Source organism: Aedes aegypti, chromosome 3, assembly GCF_002204515.2.
Source record: "Aedes aegypti strain LVP_AGWG chromosome 3, AaegL5.0 Primary Assembly, whole genome shotgun sequence".
Classification (NCBI taxonomy): domain Eukaryota; kingdom Metazoa; phylum Arthropoda; class Insecta; order Diptera; family Culicidae; genus Aedes; species Aedes aegypti.
Window position 1 is genome coordinate 216663527 of NC_035109.1, and position 20005 is coordinate 216683531.

The 20005-nt window shown below is 40.3% G+C and overlaps 1 protein-coding gene across 1 annotated transcript; it reads right to left on the bottom strand.

Moving 5' to 3' along the window:
- Nucleotides 1–726: 726 nt before the first annotated feature.
- LOC5568028 (alcohol dehydrogenase class-3) lies at nt 727–20005 on the bottom strand. The gene is made up of 2 exons (XM_021851306.1): nt 19906–20005; nt 727–1874 (listed from the first exon to the last, which is right to left on the bottom strand). The coding sequence occupies exons 1-2, from the start codon at nt 19924–19926 to the stop codon at nt 762–764; spliced, it is 1134 nt and encodes a 377-aa protein (XP_021706998.1). The 5' UTR covers nt 19927–20005; the 3' UTR covers nt 727–761.

Below are 20005 nucleotides of genomic sequence, written 5' to 3' on the forward strand. Positions count from 1 at the left end.
TCTACCGTTCTAAACGTTGTGCCTTATTAGTGTGAAAATATATTTTTTTGTAATTTTTTTATTACCACAAGATTGTACAATATAAGTCGAACGATGTACAGAAAACCGATTGCGATTTCATTGATAAATTAAAAAGATATTGCATGTACAAGGTGTCCACTTTATAAAATAAACAGCCCTTAATTGAATAAAAAAAAAATCAAAAAGATTTTTGCAATTTTTCCAATTCATCCAAAAGTATCTAAAATATTGCGCGGATTCTTTTAAAACTTACTCTAGAGTATTCTTAAGCGAATATGGAATAATACAATTGAAATATGTTTAAGATTTTTTGCAGATATTTTTTGATATATAGTCGAACCATTTATGATGAACTCGCCAAGGGCGAAAAGCAAAGATGAACAATAATAGGTAGCCAAACGATCCAGGCATGCATCGAATCACGCCTTGTGTATGAGAGGATTGAACCCCAAAAGTAAATATTAACTATATGAGTGTACAGTTCAATACATAGTCGGTGGACGAAACATATCTATTCTTGAAAAATCATTTGAAATGAGGAATATGAAGATCTGAAGCCAAGTGAATTAAAGTGGATTGATGAAATATCTACGCTTGTCCACGGGGAGGAGAATTTTATGTTCACGTGTTTTAAAGACAGCCTCTTATCCAGCTGAACGGTTTATTTCCTTATTACTTTCGGAAGGTTTGAAAATAAAAGTGTACTTCAGTGTTATTTACAGCGATTTTTATTGAAGTATTCAAAATATTACAACTGAACGAATGCTTTTTCCCTCATGCATAAGTTGAAACGCTTCATTTATTTTGTCGATAGGCATAGTATGGGTGATAAATTCATCCACCATCAACTCCTGGTTCATGTATTTTGTAACAAGCTTTGGTACACTTTCTGCACTCTTCCATCCTCCAAAAGCAGTTCCCTTCCATGTTTTACCAGTAATAAGCTGTAACGGATGTGTTGAAATTTCACGACTGGATTCTGCTACTCCAACGATGACCGAGACTCCCCATCCACGGCAGCATGACTCAAGTGCTGCACGCATCGTCGATACATTACCTACGCATTCGATTGTGTAATCTAATCCTCCTTGTGTCTTTTCCATCAACACCTGTTGAATGGATTTATCGTAATCATTGGGGTTCACAAACTCTGTGCAGCCGAATTTTTCCGCAAGTTTGAATTTCTCAGGATTTATATCGACACCAATGATTCTCGTTGCTCCAGCGGCCTTACAGCCCATAACTGCAGCTAATCCAACTGCTCCAAGGCCCCAGACAGCACAGCTGCTACCCTTTTCGACTTGGGCCGCATTCAGAGCTGCTCCATAACCAGTTGGAATGCCACATCCCAATAAGCAAACTTTTTCCAATGGAGCAGACTCATCAATCTTGCACAGAAAATCCTCAGCCACTACGGTGTACTCGGAAAAAGTCGAAGTACTCATACAATGGTATACAGGCTGCCCCTTACAAGTGAAACGAGTTGTACCATCTGACATCAACCCTTTACTTGGACCAGTACGCGTTTTTGAGCACAGATTAGTCTTGGGATTCTTGCAAGCTCTGCACTCGAAACACTGCGGAATGTATAATGGAATCACGTGGTCTCCTGGTTTGAACTTCGTGACACTATCACCGACACTTTCCACAATTCCAGCTCCTTCGTGACCAAAAATGACTGGGAAGGCAACATCAGGATCGTATCCTGCCAAGAAGCTGGCATCCGAATGACATACGCCAGATGCCGTCACCTTTATCCGAATTTCTCCGGTTTTCGGTGGTGCCACTTCGATGGTTTCCAACGAGAGCGGTTTGTTGGGTTCCCATGCTACGGCTGCTTGGCATGAGATTGTCTGTGATGAAAAACGAAAAGATTTCATAAAAGAAGTTAATAATGGTTACTGATGAACTGTGATTAACTAAGCTATGGCTCTATCATTTACATTTGTACCATTTATTATGTTTGACATCATTCAAATTTGTATAGAGCACAGACAAATAAACGTAACACAGACAAAATTCCCAGCAACCTTGAAAAATGATCATTTCAAATTTGCTGTGTCACAACTCTTACAACTAGAGTCGTGAGCATCGTTGTTTTTCGTGATTGACATTTCACAATAGCGCCTTCTAGTGATGTAATTGCACAATCGTAGTTTACGCAACTAGTTGCAGAATGAACATTTTTATAGCACGAGCCGTACATTTATTTAGCCAAGTTGGATAATTACGACGAGTGCTGTAAAAATTAAAGCTCTGCAACGAGATGCGTACATTTTTTGCAGTTTCGTATAAGATCACTTACGGGTATTAGAAATAACATCGGGATGCATTCACCATTATTTCACAAATTCTGAAAATGGTTGGTGGTTGAATTGAGTTTAGGGAATTCTACTGTTTCCAAGCGTTCTAACGATATTTTCATTATATTATTTTTCCACTCAATAGAAAAGATATCAATTATTAGAAGCTTGTTTTACTGACACCCATACAATTTGTAGAATGAAAAATTGCTTAAAAAACTTCAATTCTTCAAATCAAAATTTAAACTAGGATTTTGTCCCCGACACCTTTAATTTTGTCACCGACGTTTTCATGCCGGTCGTTAACACAAGACTAAGAAAGCTTTTCGTCTTTACGAAGCTGGTAGTAACTAAGTGCCTGAAACATAGGAAATTGAAGACGTCTTGCCAGAAAAAAAGAGATCTGATCTAGAAAGAATCAAAATGAGGCCGAAAAACGTCCAATCAGGAACCAAGAAAACAAGGCGGAATCTAATAGGAGCCAGGAGATAAGATTTTGATTCTTCATGGCATCAGAGCAGATGTCTATCTAAGATCTAAGACTTTTTTCCTCGTGACATTACGACAAGTATTACTGTACATGTTTTTTATTGATTTTCTCTACGATTTTTATCAGAAATTGATAGTAGGGCAAACGCTCCCTTAGTGGAGGTAGTTTCAATGATTGTACCCCGTTTGGCATAAAGTCGTTTGGCATAAGGTCGTTTGGCATAAGGTCGTTTGGCATAAAGCCGTTTGGCATAAAGTCGCTTGGAATAATGGCCGTTTGGCATAATGGTCATTTGGCATAATGGTCGTTTGGCATAATGATTGACTTAGAATGAATATCGGCATTTTTGAAGCTGTTACCGAGATCAACACCACCACCATATTAGATTGTCAAAGAAAGTTCGCAGTTATTAATAAAGGGAATTTTCATAGAATATTTCGCTGCAGGTCAAGCTCTGTCCCAGTTTGAACGAAACACTCGATGAAAGTTACTTGATAAAAGAAGGGAAAATTTATTTGCAAAATATTAAAAGCTCTTATCCAAAGACCTAATATTGCAGCATAATAAAAAAATAGCCTATATACGAGAGCAGATTATTTTTCGTTTAAAATGTTTAAGGCACTAACGCAAAAAAATCTTCCCACAGCATAACTCAAATGACCAACAGATTGTTATAAGAAAATATTTGTGACAAAATGTTTGAACGATTCACTTTAAATTTTAGTTTAGGAACGTCAAAAACACCGTCTATTATCGAAAGAAGGGAAAATTTGTGATTGAATTATTTTTTTCAGCATACCGTTTTGATTCATATTACGGACAGCTTCAAATTCCGGACACTCTACTTTGTATGGGAAACATTTCACACGAAATGTTTCAATTTTTGCCATTCAAAAGTTGTCACTTTAGAGGCTCGTTTTAATAAGCTTTTTCCATAAATATTTATGCAAATTTATAATGCCCATCTACCTTAGACATCTCTTTAGTGGTTTGACGATTTTAATTTATGATTCGACTGTTCTATAAATGATTATCATGAGATGTCCGGAATTCGAATCAAAGTGTCCGGAATATGAGGCAAAAGTGAGGAAGCGTCCGGAATAAGAATCATGAAAAGGCCACACATTTTGATTAATTTAAAATTATTCAAGTTGCTGAAGCGTATTCTTTACCCACCATTCGAAAGATAAGGGTTTCCGACGCTCGATAACGCTAAGGAATCATACAAAATGATTTATTTGGTATGCTCTATGCTGGGTTATGCTTCACTGAGGCCTTAAGTGTCCGTAATATGAATCAAAACGGTATATCGAAAGGGAATCATGCGCTTGCAAAAAAAAGTTAAATATTGGCAGGTTCTAAAGTAAATATCATTCTAACAGCACATCTTGCAAAAATTGATAAAACAACAATATTTAAAAAGGGTAACTTTTAGCTTTACTACATAATAAAATTTAAAACAGTATAAATATAAAGAACAGCTTATTTTTAAAAGAAGGCAAAATTTATGATAAAAGCAATAGGAGATTGGACGCAAAAAAATATTGTGGCATAATAGAACGAAAAGATATCAAAAATGGTGTTCAGAATCATCGGTTCCCCGAATGCTAGTTCTCAGTAATAGTCTTCAGTGGTTGGATAGTGAACGAGAAAGAACGATAAGCCATCAAAAGAAGGAGGTATTCTGTCATTCTCGGCTATACACATGTTGGCAAAAATGCTGAGGACGGTAAAACTCGAAAGAACCGGCAACTAAATAAAGAAGAGTGCATATTAGATGGTTAGTTCGTTCACCACCCTGAAATGTATAAATGTACAAATGTATAAATGCCAAAATTTTTAGGATGAAGTGGGCTAATCGGGGAAACGGGATATTCAGGGAACTGGAATTCGGGGAAGTGGCGTTCAGGGAAACGACATTCAGGGAAAAGTAGCACAACCCATAGAGGATCAATGTTATCGATTGCCGCCCTTTTGTCAGTTATAAAACAATATCTAAAAAATATTGCTCTAAAGAACAGCCTATGTATAAAAGAAGGTGAAATTTATTTTAATTTTAAATCAACAGTCTTTATATTTATAATTATAGTTACATCATATTGAGAAAAAAATAAAAATCATAGAATGTTTTGCAACTAGGGTTAACATTTGTATTACGGCTTAAACCAGCCGACGGTGTTTTGAAAAAACCTGAAGTTGGTGGACTAATTGAGATGTATAATTGTGAAAAATAATGGAATCGTTCTGGTGGACTTCGATCCAACGATTCCCAGTATGCTAGACTGGGCACGTTAACCAACTACGCCACCGAACGGGTAACGATTCTGCAGCGCAATTGGCCAACCTGAAATCAAAGTCCGTCACGACCCCATATTCTCCTTCACAACCCTACATTTCCATGATTGAAGGAAGGGTAAAATCGTGCTAAATATATATAAATCTTCAGTGCAAAAATTCATTCCAATAGCGAAACTCAAAAGAAGGATTATAAAAAAAAGGTAATTTCTGGATAAATGATAAAATACTATTGGCAATAACTTTCCTTTAATGCTTTAGTTTATTCAAGAACATATGATTTTTGAATAAATGTCATTTTATATAAATTGGTTCCAAAACAAACCTGATATCTTCAGAAAGATTCAATGAAAAGGTAAAATCGAATGTCATCTTAAGAAATTCTTGGTTTCAGACTCATTATGCCAAACGACTATTATGCCAAACGGCCATTATGCCAAACGGCCATTATGCCAAACGGCCATTATGCCAAACGACCATTATGCCAAACGACTTTATGCCAAATGACCATTATGCCAAACGACTTTATACCAAACGGCTTTATGCCAAACGATTTTATGCCAAATGACCTACCATCAGCTTCAATAGTGGAGGTAGTGTGTTTTGACAGGTTTGGCATAAAAAAATGACTACAGTTGACAACTTTTATTGCGACAAATCTCTCTATAACGACATTTCAGATGGTCCCTAAAAATTCCCATACTAATTTCAACTTTTATAGCGACATTTCTCTGTTTCGACCGTTCTCTATTGCGACATTAGAGTTATATTCAATAGTCACTCAATATAAAGACATTCGTTTAGCTATTTTAGTACATATTATGATCGTTTTATTCCTCCATGCTCCATAACGACATCCAACTTCTTTATAACGACGATTTTATAGCGACATCTCCGTATACCGAATGTCCCTTGCGATGTCGCTATAACGAGCTTCGACTGTATATGATATGATATAACAATCTGAGAGAGACTCGCGAAGAGGAAAAATATCAACGTCATATGCAGGTATAAACACAAAGTGGAATAATAAAAAAACTCAGCAATCACAGAAAAAGAAGACCGTCTTCGCGAGTCTCGTCTCAGATAACAATTACTTTGCTTAAAATGTTGCTCCATTGCACCATAGTGGTGCATCAGTACCCATAGTGGAGGGTCTCATAATAAATCAATGGTTTGCACCACTAAAGGAACCATTCTTTCAAACATACCTCCACTAAAGAAACAGTGTTCCTATTATTTCCAAGAATTTAATTAAGGATACCACAATAAACCAACTTGGATTTTCCCAAGGAGAACCATAGAAATGGAATTTCTTCAAGAATAATTTCAGAAATCATCTGAATTCCAAAAATTCCTTGAATAAATTTTCAAGAAAGTCTTGACTCCTCCAAGATTTTATCCAGTGATTTGATTCTCTTGGACATCCTGAACGATTTCAGGTCAAAACGTCTTCTAATTCAATTAATAACTTCACCTATGGATTTCTTTGAAAATACCTTCAGCAAATGCTCTAGAGATTCCTTCTTAGATGTCTTCAAAATTTTCTCCAGTAATTGTTTGAGTTTTTCTTAAGTAAGTCTATATGTAAGGAGTACTAAGTAAGGAATCATTGGAGGAATTAGTGGAAAAAAATGCTGTAGTACAAACTGGTGGGAAAACTCAAAAATAAAATATTGCATGGGAATTTTCTGAGAAACTTTTTAAGAAATGTTTGGTAAAACTGCAGGAGTAATACTTGAATGAAACGGTAGAAAAAATAGATTTATTGTATATTGTACAGATGACAAATGGTTTGATTGATTTTTCAAGCTTTCTGCTGATCTTGTTTTTCGTTGAATCCTGGGTTGTCAAAGGATTGTCCTACCCAGGTGTATTTGTGCGTAGTACATGTCCTACCTATCGTACCCACTTCTCGCGCCACTGATTGTTGCCTTTGAAAAAATCCCTTGGAAATACTTCAAGGATTGTTGAAAATACCGTTAAAATGAATCCAGCAATTCCTGAAAAAATCCAATGATTGGTTCTGACAGGTGTTGCTTTAAGGATTCGTCCTGATACTTCTGAAGATTAGTTTTATAAGGAGTTCCACAGAATTTAATTGGGAAAATATTCTTAGCTGAATCTTTGAGATATTCTATCTGTATGTTTTTCAGATGAAATTCTGTAAGTGTTTTTCAAGATTCATCTTAATTCCAATAAGGTGTTGTTCTCTCGGTTGGAATTATTACTGAATTAAGAGAGGGATCCAAAACCTGAAAGACTTTTGATGATTTTTGCAAAACAAATTAAAGGAAATCAGAGAGGAATGCCTACATCTCAGAACTTTCACAAAAAATATTTCTGTGTAAGATTAGGCAAATTTCAATGAATTTATGCGAGTAAGTATCGTTTAAATTAATGTTATATTTTTTCTACAGTTGAATCTAGGAATCTATTCCGGAATCAATTTGTGATTAAAAACGTCACAGAACAAATGGTTGATCTCCTGAAGGAATTCGTGTTAAAAGAATAAGAAAATCTTACAAAATCTCTGGACAAATGCTATCAGATTGGTAGCAAAATTAATAAAGACATCCTTGAGCATTAATAAGAAATAGTAAAATCTCTTGTAGATATTCTTAATAATTTAAAACATTTTATGATTTCTTGTAAAACGTAGTTGTTCGGGATCGCTCGAGAGAAAAACTACTTTTTCGTAGCAGTCGTTTTATGCTCAGCTCAAACTGCAAAAATATATTTATTACTAAACTGCTTATCTTATTTTGCTATGAAACTTACAGGAAATAGTTCACTCTCCCTCATGCAGCTTTCACGAATTCACTTATGCTGTTTCCTGCGCTATGCAACTGTTTCTCTGGGTACTGTAGTGATAAACTTCTCGAGATATTATAATTTGTTCAGTTCTACATCAATACTTCATTTTCCTCTGACGGTTTGTTTTTATTTTGATGTACTTTGTTTTGACATCCTACTGCGGTTGACCGGTCGCGCCTAGTGATTGCCCTGTGATAATCTCACAGGGCAACAGGGCACAGGGGTTCCCTGTTGTTAACGAAAAGCTAGAGCTAGATGCCGTCAACATTCCCCAGCCCGTAACTCCGAAAGCCGGTCACCGGATATTCGGAATTACCCTTAGTCATCTCTCCTCAAAGACCCCCTAGGTTGGTTTTTGTTCACCCTAATACTACTCCGCAGGTTGGTCACCGCTGGCAAAAATGACTTCAACGGCTTGTTTCGCTGCTTTGACTTCATCAAGGCTTCATTTGTAGAACTCCGACTGTCCAATACTATTCGCTCGTTTTTATTTGACCACCTTTTCGGCAAATCGAATTCCTCCGGCTGTACTACTTCATGGTAACCTACAATATGAGCATTCGAAGACTCTACTCTACTATTCGGGCCATATATTGTCCACCCCAACGGTGATTTGACCGCTATCGGTTCTCCTGATCTTCCTAACCTTGCATCGATTGGCGCCATCGTATGAAGGTTATTTAGCCCAATGATAATTCTTGGGCGGCATTTGTTGTAGGACGTAATCGGAATGTCCCGGAGGTGGTCGTATCGCACCGCCATCCAGTGAGCATCTAGCGATTGTTCCGGTAATGCCAATTCTCCTACGGTACACACCTCGTTCATCAGCAATTGATGTTCTTCTCCCAGTCCCGATATCTTAAGACTAATTCGCTTCGAGTCCTTTTCGACGCGGGCTACATCTCCGGTCCACCTGATTTCGAGCTTCTGCTGGATGCCGTCTGCTCCTAACTCGTCTGCCAGTGTTTTCTCTACCATTGTTACTGACGCTCCTTCGTCCAAAAACGCCAACGTGGTCACGGATTTGTCTCGGAAAGATAGCGTAACTGGAATCATTCGAAACTTGATGTTACTGTTCAGTCGAATGTGAGCATTCATCACAACTATTCCGGATCCAATGTGCAGCAACGGATTATGCCTCTCCATGCATCCGCCTATCGTACACCGTATTCTAAAATTGCACTCCGCGTTACCGTGATCATTCAGACACATTTCGCAAAGCTTCCACTTCCGCACAAAGTTAACACGTTCTACTGGAGCCATGTATCTGAAATCCTGACAAAATCTCAGCCGATGATCCGTGCGTTTACAAACTTTGCACGCCTTCTTGCTGGACACCATTGTCGCCGGCTCGTTCACAACCGACTCGGTTTCGCTATGGTTGTATACAGCACCTCGTTCATGAAATCTTCCTTTCTCAGCACCGGAGCTCCCTGGTCTTAACTCTGACTTGAATTCGACGGACACGTTTGCTTCACAGGCTTCGGTGACGATACCCGACAGAAAGTTGGTGAAGGTACGAAGGGTGACGGTCTTCTTCCTCTTCTTGTATCGTACCCATTCACGCTTATCGCCGGCCGGAAGCTTATCCACGAGGTCTTGCACCAACAATGGATTCACCAGGTGTTGCTTTAAGTCCGCTGCCTCCAAATGCTCGCAGAGCTGCTCCACCGCTGTCCCAAAAGGAATGAAAGTCGCCAACTTGTCAGCTTTCGGCGGCTCTAACTTACGCACTTTCTCCAGATGACACTGAAGCAGTTGCTCTGGACGACCATACAGTTGCCGAAGTTTGCTGATCACTTTCGGAACGCATTTCGGAAAAAGTAGCTGCCCTCGAACACTTTCCAACGCTGGTCCTTTCAAGCTTTCCTGAAGACGCACTAGATTCTCAATGTCCGTAAATCCGCACGCCTCGGTTGATGCCTCGTACGAACCGATAAACAGCGGCCACTCCTCCGGTCTGCCGGTGAAAACCGGTAGCTTCTTCGTCACTCCATTTCTCGCTGCCATCTGCATTTTCGTCGGCACGCTGCGCTGCTGCCCCAGCCCGTTTGCGACCACTTTCTTCGCGTTCTTGCCTTTCTTCATCAGCACTTCTTTTTCTTCTTCTTCTGAACTATCTTCCTCATTTTCTTCTTCTAATTCTTCTTCTTCCGCGTTGGAGTCATCTTCTTCTTCGTCATCGGAGTCTTCCTCACTATCGTCCAATTCTTCCCCGCAACGATACTGCGCCAGCTCTTCTTCCTTCTTCTTATTCTTCAGTTGCTTCGGTACCTTTACTTCCGAGTTCCTGGGAGGCGTTTTTAGAACCTTTTCCTTCTTCTGACTTCTTTCATGCTTCATTTGCAACTGCTTAATTTCTTTCTGCACACTACTCATTTTCACTTCAAACAAGTCACGCATCTTCTTCAACTCCATCAAGTGATTTTTCTCATCCGACAACGCCTTTTCCAGAAGCTCTCTCTCATCTTCTCGCTGTTTCGCCCTGATGGCGTTCTCCAACCTCATCCTTTTCTCCTTTAAAGCCCTTTCCATCTCCATTCGCTTCTCTAATAGGATCATTTCAATTTCCATTTCCCTTTCTTTCACCTGCTGTTCCTCTTCTAACTCTTTCAAGCGTTTTTCCAACTCGGAACCGGGAATATTGACTGACCTAGCTGACTTAATACTAGACCTATCGGAATCATCCCCTATCGCTTTATTTTTCTTCTTCTTCTTCCTTTCCTCCTTCTCCAATTTCTTCAAGTACTCACTGTACTGCTGCTGACACTCAGTGGCCGGACAGAACCATTTGCTCTCCTTCTCCGCTGCCACCGTAACGCCAACACACCGCGTATGGAACCAGCGGTCACAGTTGTCGCAGCCAATCATCCGCTCGTCTACTTCGGAAGTCGTTCCGCAGGCGCCGCAGGCCGTCATCGTCATCTCTCCAACATCCGACATCGCTTTCGAGGTTACGTCCGATATTTCCTTTTGAGAATGTTCGGGATCGCTCGAGAGAAAAACTACTTTTTCGTAGCAGTCGTTTTATGCTCAGCTCAAACTGCAAAAATATATTTATTACTAAACTGCTTATCTTATTTTGCTATGAAACTTACAGGAAATAGTTCACTCTCCCTCATGCAGCTTTCACGAATTCACTTATGCTGTTTCCTGCGCTATGCAACTGTTTCTCTGGGTACTGTAGTGATAAACTTCTCGAGATATTATAATTTGTTCAGTTCTACATCAATACTTCATTTTCCTCTGACGGTTTGTTTTTATTTTGATGTACTTTGTTTTGACATCCTACTGCGGTTGACCGGTCGCGCCTAGTGATTGCCCTGTGATAATCTCACAGGGCAACAGGGCACAGGGGTTCCCTGTTGTTAACGAAAAGCTAGAGCTAGATGCCGTCAACAGTAGTTTTGAACTTAAACAATAAGATTAATTTTGCATAACTACTTCAATAATTCGAAGCGCGGTAAAATAATGGTTTTAATACTGGACTTTTCCGCACCAGGGTAAATTTCTGTTACATATCTAAAGAAAACTTAACCATGTTGAAATTCCTTGACGAGATCTGTTAAAAATTCAGCCACATTTTTCACAAAAAATCGCAACAATTATTCTCATGGAAATTTTGTTAGTTATGTCGCTTAAGTTGCTTCAATTATTCTTGCCGGAAATTATACGAGTAAATCTTGTATATAATCCTTAAAACAATTTTTTTTGAGGCGATCTTCTAAAAAATGGAATGTATTGGAAAGCAGTCGCGTACATTTATAACAATGTCCGAAATATTGAGTAGAGTCCACAAAGAATCTTATGATTAGGAATAACTCAAAAATAATATAACGTGGACTACTATTATGGGTCATTTACGTTTGAATTCTAAGCTGGTATTTCAGTTGGATCTAACTGACATCGACAACTGGTTTCTTTATCGATCCTCTCTGTCTCTATTAACTTCGCTAAATTAGATAAATCTGTAATATTTATTGTTAAAGCAAGCAATTCGTCATCCTACAGCACAAAAATATGTTACGAAAAGAGAATCACTTTTCTGCAATAACGCAAAGAGAGCAACGATGAAGAGAAATTGATGAATGCAGATAAGCTCTTGTGAAAATAAATAATGCTGAATTACACACAGAACAAAGGGACTAATAATCGTGACAAGGTGACCCATAATAGTGTGGCCACTGTATTGGAGATATAATTTCAAGTACCTATTAGGTACCCATTATTGACCCATAACGCGGGTAGATCACCTTTTCGTGGTGCGTTATGGGGTAAAGATCTACCAGTGAACCCTAGTCCTGACTGCTTCAAACGAAGAGAACAGGATGTTATAGTAATCAAAGGAACACTTTTAGTCCTTGTTACATTTTAAACCTTGTTGAAAGTGACAAGTCTCGGTTTTCCCAGTTGCCGAGAATGATCTTGAGACAAGGAAAAAAAATGAGCCGAATTCAACAATTTGTTTTCTAATCTTTAATTTATTTCGTTCTCTAGTTTAAAGAAGTAAGGACTAGGATTCTGATGCATGGACAATATCGGTGTAATTTCTTGGCTTTATCGAGGAATCCGATTTTGCCTGATAAAGGGGCGCGCCTGTGGAGAGTGCATGCACCACACTCTTCGAAGGGTAGGAACCTTTCAGTTAGAATCCTTTCCTGTGATCAAGTTAGGAATTACAACTGTAAGAAAACCGAATGCTTTATCACTTCTCGATAGTGACAAAGTAAAACGACATGCACTACACAAAGGACACGGGATATACTACAATAGATCAAATATTGGTCGCAGTGGTTTATGTTCCGAACAGAAAAAAAAACCTATTAGGTAATTTACGGCTTCGGCACCAATAGGCTATTATCGCCAATCTGAATTAAAACATCAAATTCACAATAATTTTCTATCAAAACACACCAATGAAAACATTCCGATAATTCTTTGTCCTGGCAGCTTCCCGCTGACGAGAATTCCGAGAGTTGACAAACAATGATGTCAATTCAAATGAATAAGCCTCAAAATGCGGCTGATTTGGAGGTGCCGAACAGATTAGTCTGCTGTTCTTATGGAAAAGCTGCCGAAGAAAACGAGGCTGCCGACAATAGTCGAAAGTTGTATTGCAATTTTCACGAATGATTAGACTTTGATGACGATATTGAGAAGCTGCCAATAATGTACTGATGGTACCTTTCATCCTTGATTTCTGTCACTAACAGCTGGTTTCGACACATCAGCTGGAGGTTAGAACAATGACGATGACTGTAAACATCGGAAGACCAGACGGTTTTGTTACACGGAGAAAGACGAAATTCAGATCATCAAAGTCTAAGTGGTAAAAAAATCGCAATAAAAACGATTTCAAAAAGATTTATCAGGTCTGTTTGTGTGAATCGATAAAGGATCTAGCAGTGCATAAATGTAAATAGATTAACACGTAATTTGTCTGCTTATGTCATAGAAAATTACAAAGAAAACGATTAAGATTGCAGAGAATATGTAAATTTCCCTTAGCAGGTAACAAAATCTAAAAATTCGAACAATTTTCATCAAAATGCGCTATAAGAAAATGACTTAAGTTATGACACTTTACGAAATCACTAATTAAAAACATGTAAATTGAATACTTCTTTATAAATTATCATGTACTGGGAATATTTACAAGTGGCGAACTTTACAAGGGCGAAAAGCCAATCAAATAATGATAAATAATAATAATAATAATAATAATAATAATAATTGGAGGTGGGAGCTCAGGCAACATAACTCCTGGGCGTCCATGAAAAACCACCATCTTGAGTAGGTGGGAGCTTGAGGTAAAATATCCTGGGCGTCCATGTAAAACCACCCTCGGCGAGCAGCGGTGCTTGAACCAAGCTATTAAGCACTGTAATTGGAGGAAATGCCAATGCAGAACCCGTAGCTTCCGGGAATGAAAGCAAACCCAGCAATGGAGACACGATCAATGAGGAATAGAAGAATGCGATCGCCCGAGGAGGGAGCCCCTACTGGAGCTGGTCCTGGGACGGGGGACAGAGCGAGCGGCCAGCGGCTGGAAGAGGATAATGTGCAAGAGCGGCCTTCCAGTCAACGGGCACAGCCCGTACCGCGAACGCGAAACAGAAACGGCAGCAGCAGAAATCACCAAGGCCATGCTGCACCTACCGATGTTGCTGTGGCTGATAGACGTCAGTCACTCACGTTGGCAGGCGGCCGACGGCAGCGGATCATGTGGACGAGGGAGATGAATATGTATGTGATTCGCTGCTACTATGTCTGCACAAGGATGGAGACGGACATGTCTGGCAGATCAGGGATGCTGGAGATGTTCAACGAGCGATTTCCTCGCTTTGCGCGCCAACTTGACTTGAACAAGCTGTACACACGGCAGCGTGCAATTATGTCTCATAATATGCTCACCGCTGCAGAAGTGGAGTACATCAAGCTGGAAGTGCAGAGGGAGATTGGAGAGGAGGGTACAAGATCGAGCGATACGTCGAGAAGGAGTTCTGTTGGGCTGGATGCACCGATCACGAGTGAGAGTCGTGATTCACCTGCACCCACTGCTCCAGGACCGACAGCGGATATGCAACGACAGCAATTACGAGACGAACTAGCACTCCATATGGGCACAGCAGTTACGCAGTTCCGTGGGACAGACCCCATGTCCCGGCACCGGATACCAAAGCTGCGGTATTCCTACCGGCTGACGAGTGCAGTAAGCATCCTAAATCAGGATATTTTGCCACAGTACTTGGAAGCCGTGGAGAACCTTGAGGATCTGCAGTTTATCGTGTATTCAGCTGCAATAGCTGTAGTTAAGACGTTGGGATTGCGAACGCGCCCGCAAGGAGAAAATGGCACGCGCCCCAACGCACAGAAACCCGTACACTAGAAAAATTCCTCATATCGTTAGTATTTGTTCCACACATAGTATTTTGCAATTTGTGTCGACACATGTTGACTATGTGTGAAACAAATAACTGGAGTTCATTCAAAATATATTGAAGCTATGTGTCAGTTCACATGATAATTATTATTGAAAACCATGAGTTTTATGAAGATAATTTATGAATAATATTATTGATCTTAGCTCGGATTTTAGTTTAGAATTTAGTTGCAAATTCTCAATCATATATAGTAATAAAAATGATTGTTTATTCTCATTTCAATCACAATAATAATCATAATTTCTTCTTAAGAATTATTTTTGTCACAATGACCCAGCAATAAAGAAACCGGGAGAATTTCTGGTGATACGGGATTGTTCGTATAAGCGAGGGAATGATGACCATTGTGATGCTTACAGGGTGGTTTCGCTGGCTGCCTTCCTTTGGTTCCGTCTTCTCACCCTCAAAATGCAAAAATGAATAATTCAATTAGTTATGTACTCAAGTTTTCAATAAATATTCGACAAACTTACCAAATTACTTGTTTAACGAAAAAGGTTTTCGTTTTACAAAATGGTTGATCTGCACTCGATCTGTTTTCCTCGTTCTTGTTGTTGATGTTCACTAGTTCATTTTCCATATAAGCGTTATGTGTGAAACTATATAGATTTTTGCTATGTGGATTCACACATATTTTTTATTCACAGTAACAAGGTTCATTCAATCTCATTTATATGAATTCAATGTGTGAGATAGGTTCTAATATTGATGTGTCGATACACATGTAGAAAATTATTACAATTTTTGCAGTGTATGGATGCGACGCCTTGAGAGCCGAATCGCAACACTGCGATCAATGGTTGGTCGATTAACACAGTACAAGCAGGGGAATCGATCAACGAGGCTGGTTCGTCATGTTGCTGAAATTGTTAGGCCCGCAGAGCTCCGAGATCTCAGAGAAGTCGACATTACTGAGATCCTCGACACCCATGTACAGCGGTTGAGTGCTCTTGCGAAACGATTGCGACGTTATGGAGAATGTTCGAAGCGGAAGGAACAAAACCGGATGTTCAACATAAACGAGAGGGAGTTCTACAACCGCATCCGAAATGACAAGGTCGACTTTGGCGAGGGACTTCCAGAGATTGGCGACGTTACACAATTTTGGGCCAATTTATGGGAGAACCCCACCGAACATGACGGCGATGGGATGTGGTTAGCAGAAGAAGAGAGACAATGTGATGGAATTGGAGACATGACCACGGTCGTGGTAACCGCTCAGGATATACGTGAAGCTACCCGGTATACCAGGAATTGGGCTGCACCAGGACCTGATTTTGTGCACAATTTTTGGTATAAAAAACTCACAACGATCCATGGGCGGATGGCGGAATGCTTCAATACGGTACTAGGAGACCCCACGCAGCTACCGGAATTCATCACCAGGGGTGTCACATTTCTTCTGCCAAAGGACCAACACACAGCTGACCCAGCGAAGTACAGACCAATAACGTGCCTTTCAAGTCTGTATAAAGTGCTATCGTCGGTAATAGCGAGGAGGGTGCAAGCCCATTGCGACGCCAACAACGTGATGACCGAGGAACAGAAAGGGTGTCGCAGAAACACGCAAGGCTGCAAAGATCAGGTCATCGTAGATGCAGTCATTGTAGGGCAAGCTACCCAAAAGCAAAGGAACCTGAGTATGGCGTACATCGACTACAAAAAGGCATACGACTCAGTACCGCACTCGTACCTTCTCAAGGTACTGCAGTTGTATAAGGTAGACGGGAACGTCATCAGGCTGATGCAACACGCGATGGGGATGTGGAGCACATCCCTACACATTACCGACGGTACAGCTGTGTTACGGTCCAGGACTCTCAGCATCAGGAGGGGGATTTTTCAAGGCGATACCTTTAGTCCGCTGTGGTTTTGCCTGGCCATGAACCCCCTCAGCAAAGCACTCAACCAATGCAACTATGGCTACCAACTGAAAAGTGGGGAAAGGAGCACAAGAGTTACCCACACCTTCTATATGGACGACCTGAAGCTATTTGCGGAATCAGTGCAGAGGCTGCATCAGCTGTTGCAGCTAGTTACGACATTCAGTAACGACATCCGGATGGAGTTTGGTATTGACAAATGCAGGTCAATTCATCTACGTCGGGGTCAAGTTATGGATGCCAGCTGTTTCCGCGTCAACGAGCAGGAGGAGATTCGGAATATGGTTGAAGGCGAAACGTATAAATACCTTGGATTCCTGCAACTTAGAGGTATTCGCCACACGATGATCAAGAAGGAGCTGCAGGAGAAGTTTTTGTCACGTGTCAACTGTATTCTGAAGAGCTTTCTGTCTGCCGGCAACAAGGTGAAGGCGATCAACACGTTTGCTGTGCCCCTGTTGACGTATAGTTTCGGGGTGGTAAAGTGGACCAAGGCTGATTTGGAGGCGATAGAACGAGCAGTACGAGTAGCGTTCACCAAGCACCGAATGCGCCACCCAAAATCGTCCATTGAGAGAGTCACCCTGCCACGTGCAGCAGGAGGAAGAGGCGTCACCGATATTCAGGCACTATGTGTCTCCCAGATCCAGCAGCTGCGGGCATATTTCGTAGAAAGCCAGAACCGCCACGAAATTTACCGCACTGTATGCGAAGCTGACCACGGCTTCAGCGCCCTGCATCTGGCGCAGGAGGATTACCAGCTGAACTGCGACATCAAAACCGTCGATGAGATGATCGCAATGTGGAAGCAGAAGGAGTTGCATGGAACGCACCCCCATCAACTGGAGCTCGAGCACATCGATAAGGTGGCGTCAAACACGTGGCTGGTGCGGGGTGACCTCTTCTCAGAAACAGAAGGTTTCATGGTAGTCATCCAGGACCGGGTAATTGCGACGAAGAGCTATCGGCACTACATATTGCACGAAGACGTGGAGGACCGCTGTAGGAAGTGCAATTCAGTAGGGGAAACTATCGAGCATGTCGTTGCCGGCTGTTCAGTACTAGCTGGATCAGCCTACCTCGATCGTCACAACGAAGTTGCCAAGATTGTGCATCAACAGCTTGCCCTTAAGCACAACTTGGTGGATCGATTTGTGCCCTACTACAAGTACCTGCCTGACCCGGTTCTGGAAAATAGTTGCATAAAGCTGTACTGGGATAGCGAGATCATAACGGACGTCCTCATCCGTGCCAACCGCCCCGACATTGTAGTCTACGACAAAAGGATGAAACGAGTTACACTCATCGACATCGCTGTACCGCTGGACCACAATGTCCAATCAACGTTCTCTAACAAGATAGCGAAGTACCACGACTTGGCGGAGGAGTTGAAGCAGATGTGGCACCTAGAGGACGTCCGTATAGTTCCGGTAGTCCTCTCAGCGACCGGAATTGTCCCGAAATCTCTCCTAAGGTCCCTAGACGAGCTGGAATTGAAGAAGGACCTACACAGCATCCAAAAAGCGGTGATTCTTGGAACCTGCAGCATAGTTAGACGGTTCCTGAACCACCAGCTCATCCAGCAGACTCATTAGGATAAGTTAAACCGACCAATGAGATCCACAGAGCCTAATCCCCTTTGGCATACAGATTGCCCGGGGTAGGTGAAAGTTTCCAGCATTTTTTGCTGAGAAGTGCCAAAACTCTATAATAGGTAATAATGATAACTTCCGAACAGTAGATAAATTTTTCATAAGGGACATGTTATATCGTTGTCGAGCAAGAAGAAAGCCGAATTGGTAAGGTTACTGTAATGTTTCAATAGATACGTATAAAAAAGCTTGTAAAAATGAACCTACAATAGGGTCCTAATTTTTTTTTTAATGAAATCTTGTTTTTATTCTGCAACACGAAAAAGCATGTCACTGGAACTACTTAAGCAATTTTTCCAGCTCAAAAAACAGCTATATCATATTTAAACTTTAATTTAAAAATTGGGTCACAGATAACAGATGTTTATGCTAGAACAAAAATTTTCTGAAAACCTTTGTAAATATTCAAATTGAAACTCTTTACAATTACTAGCGCCTCCACACAGCGAATTACGTTAATCAGTGGTGAATATCAGTATCTTGAACTATTTCATATTCACCACTGACATCGTCGTGGGAACTTAGCGATGACAGCGCCACCACGATGTGATTGGGTCCATAAATGAACCTTGACACTTTTGATCATGTTTGACGTTCGCTTAGTCGACAAAACAACACAAGGATTTTAGATTTAACACTGGGGTTGTTCCTATATGACATTTCGGAAGGGACACGGAAAACAAAATACAAATTTGAGTTCAAGGGGTGTGATAAAATCTAACAATGTTTTATATGACCTAAACAAACGAACAACATAAAAAATTGAGTAAATTTGCGTTTTTAGCCTAAACTTAAGCGTTTGGCACCAAAATTGGGACAGGGCTTTACTGCCCATAACTGCATATTTGTCACATTCGACATTTTTGACAATTTTGAGTTAATACCGGGGAGAGTCATCAAATGATAAATATTTTCTATCAACTCACTGAAATCTGCGAGTTTGTTCTAGAAAATTCGAGAAAAATACCAAGTTGTTTTGTCACATTGGTAATGGTAACCGCATAGTCACATTGAGATTATACATGAGCCCCGTAATGAAGTAGCGATGAAATTTCTATCAGAATTATTTTCTGATTATTCACCCAGTATGCGATATGAGTTGTGCAAAATTTCAGCCTCAAATAAGCACTTTTGAATTCTTGGTAATTTTCAGAAATTTCAGTGTCATCCCATACTGCCACAAAACTCACACTTGATATTCCATTTACTCAATGCCTACTTTTGTCGAATGTTACAAGCACTTTTGAATTCTTGGTAATTTTTAGAAATTTCAGTTTCATCCCATACTGCCACAAAACTCACACTTGATATTCCATTTACTCAATGCCTACTTTTGTTGAATGTTACAAATATGCAGTTATGGACAGTTTCGGACCTTATAACAAATATGAGAACTTGAAATATTAATTGTTAAGTAAAATGTTCTCATACAAAGTAGAGTATCTATAATATGAAGTCTATACTATACTCAAAATTGTTATTTCATATTAGCACACTAACCTGGCCTGCTGTTTTGATCATTGCTGCAATGGAACTGATAACTTCAATTCGGCCACAAAGCCCCAACAGTTTTGGTTCGCATCAGAGCAGGCCGCTGGTG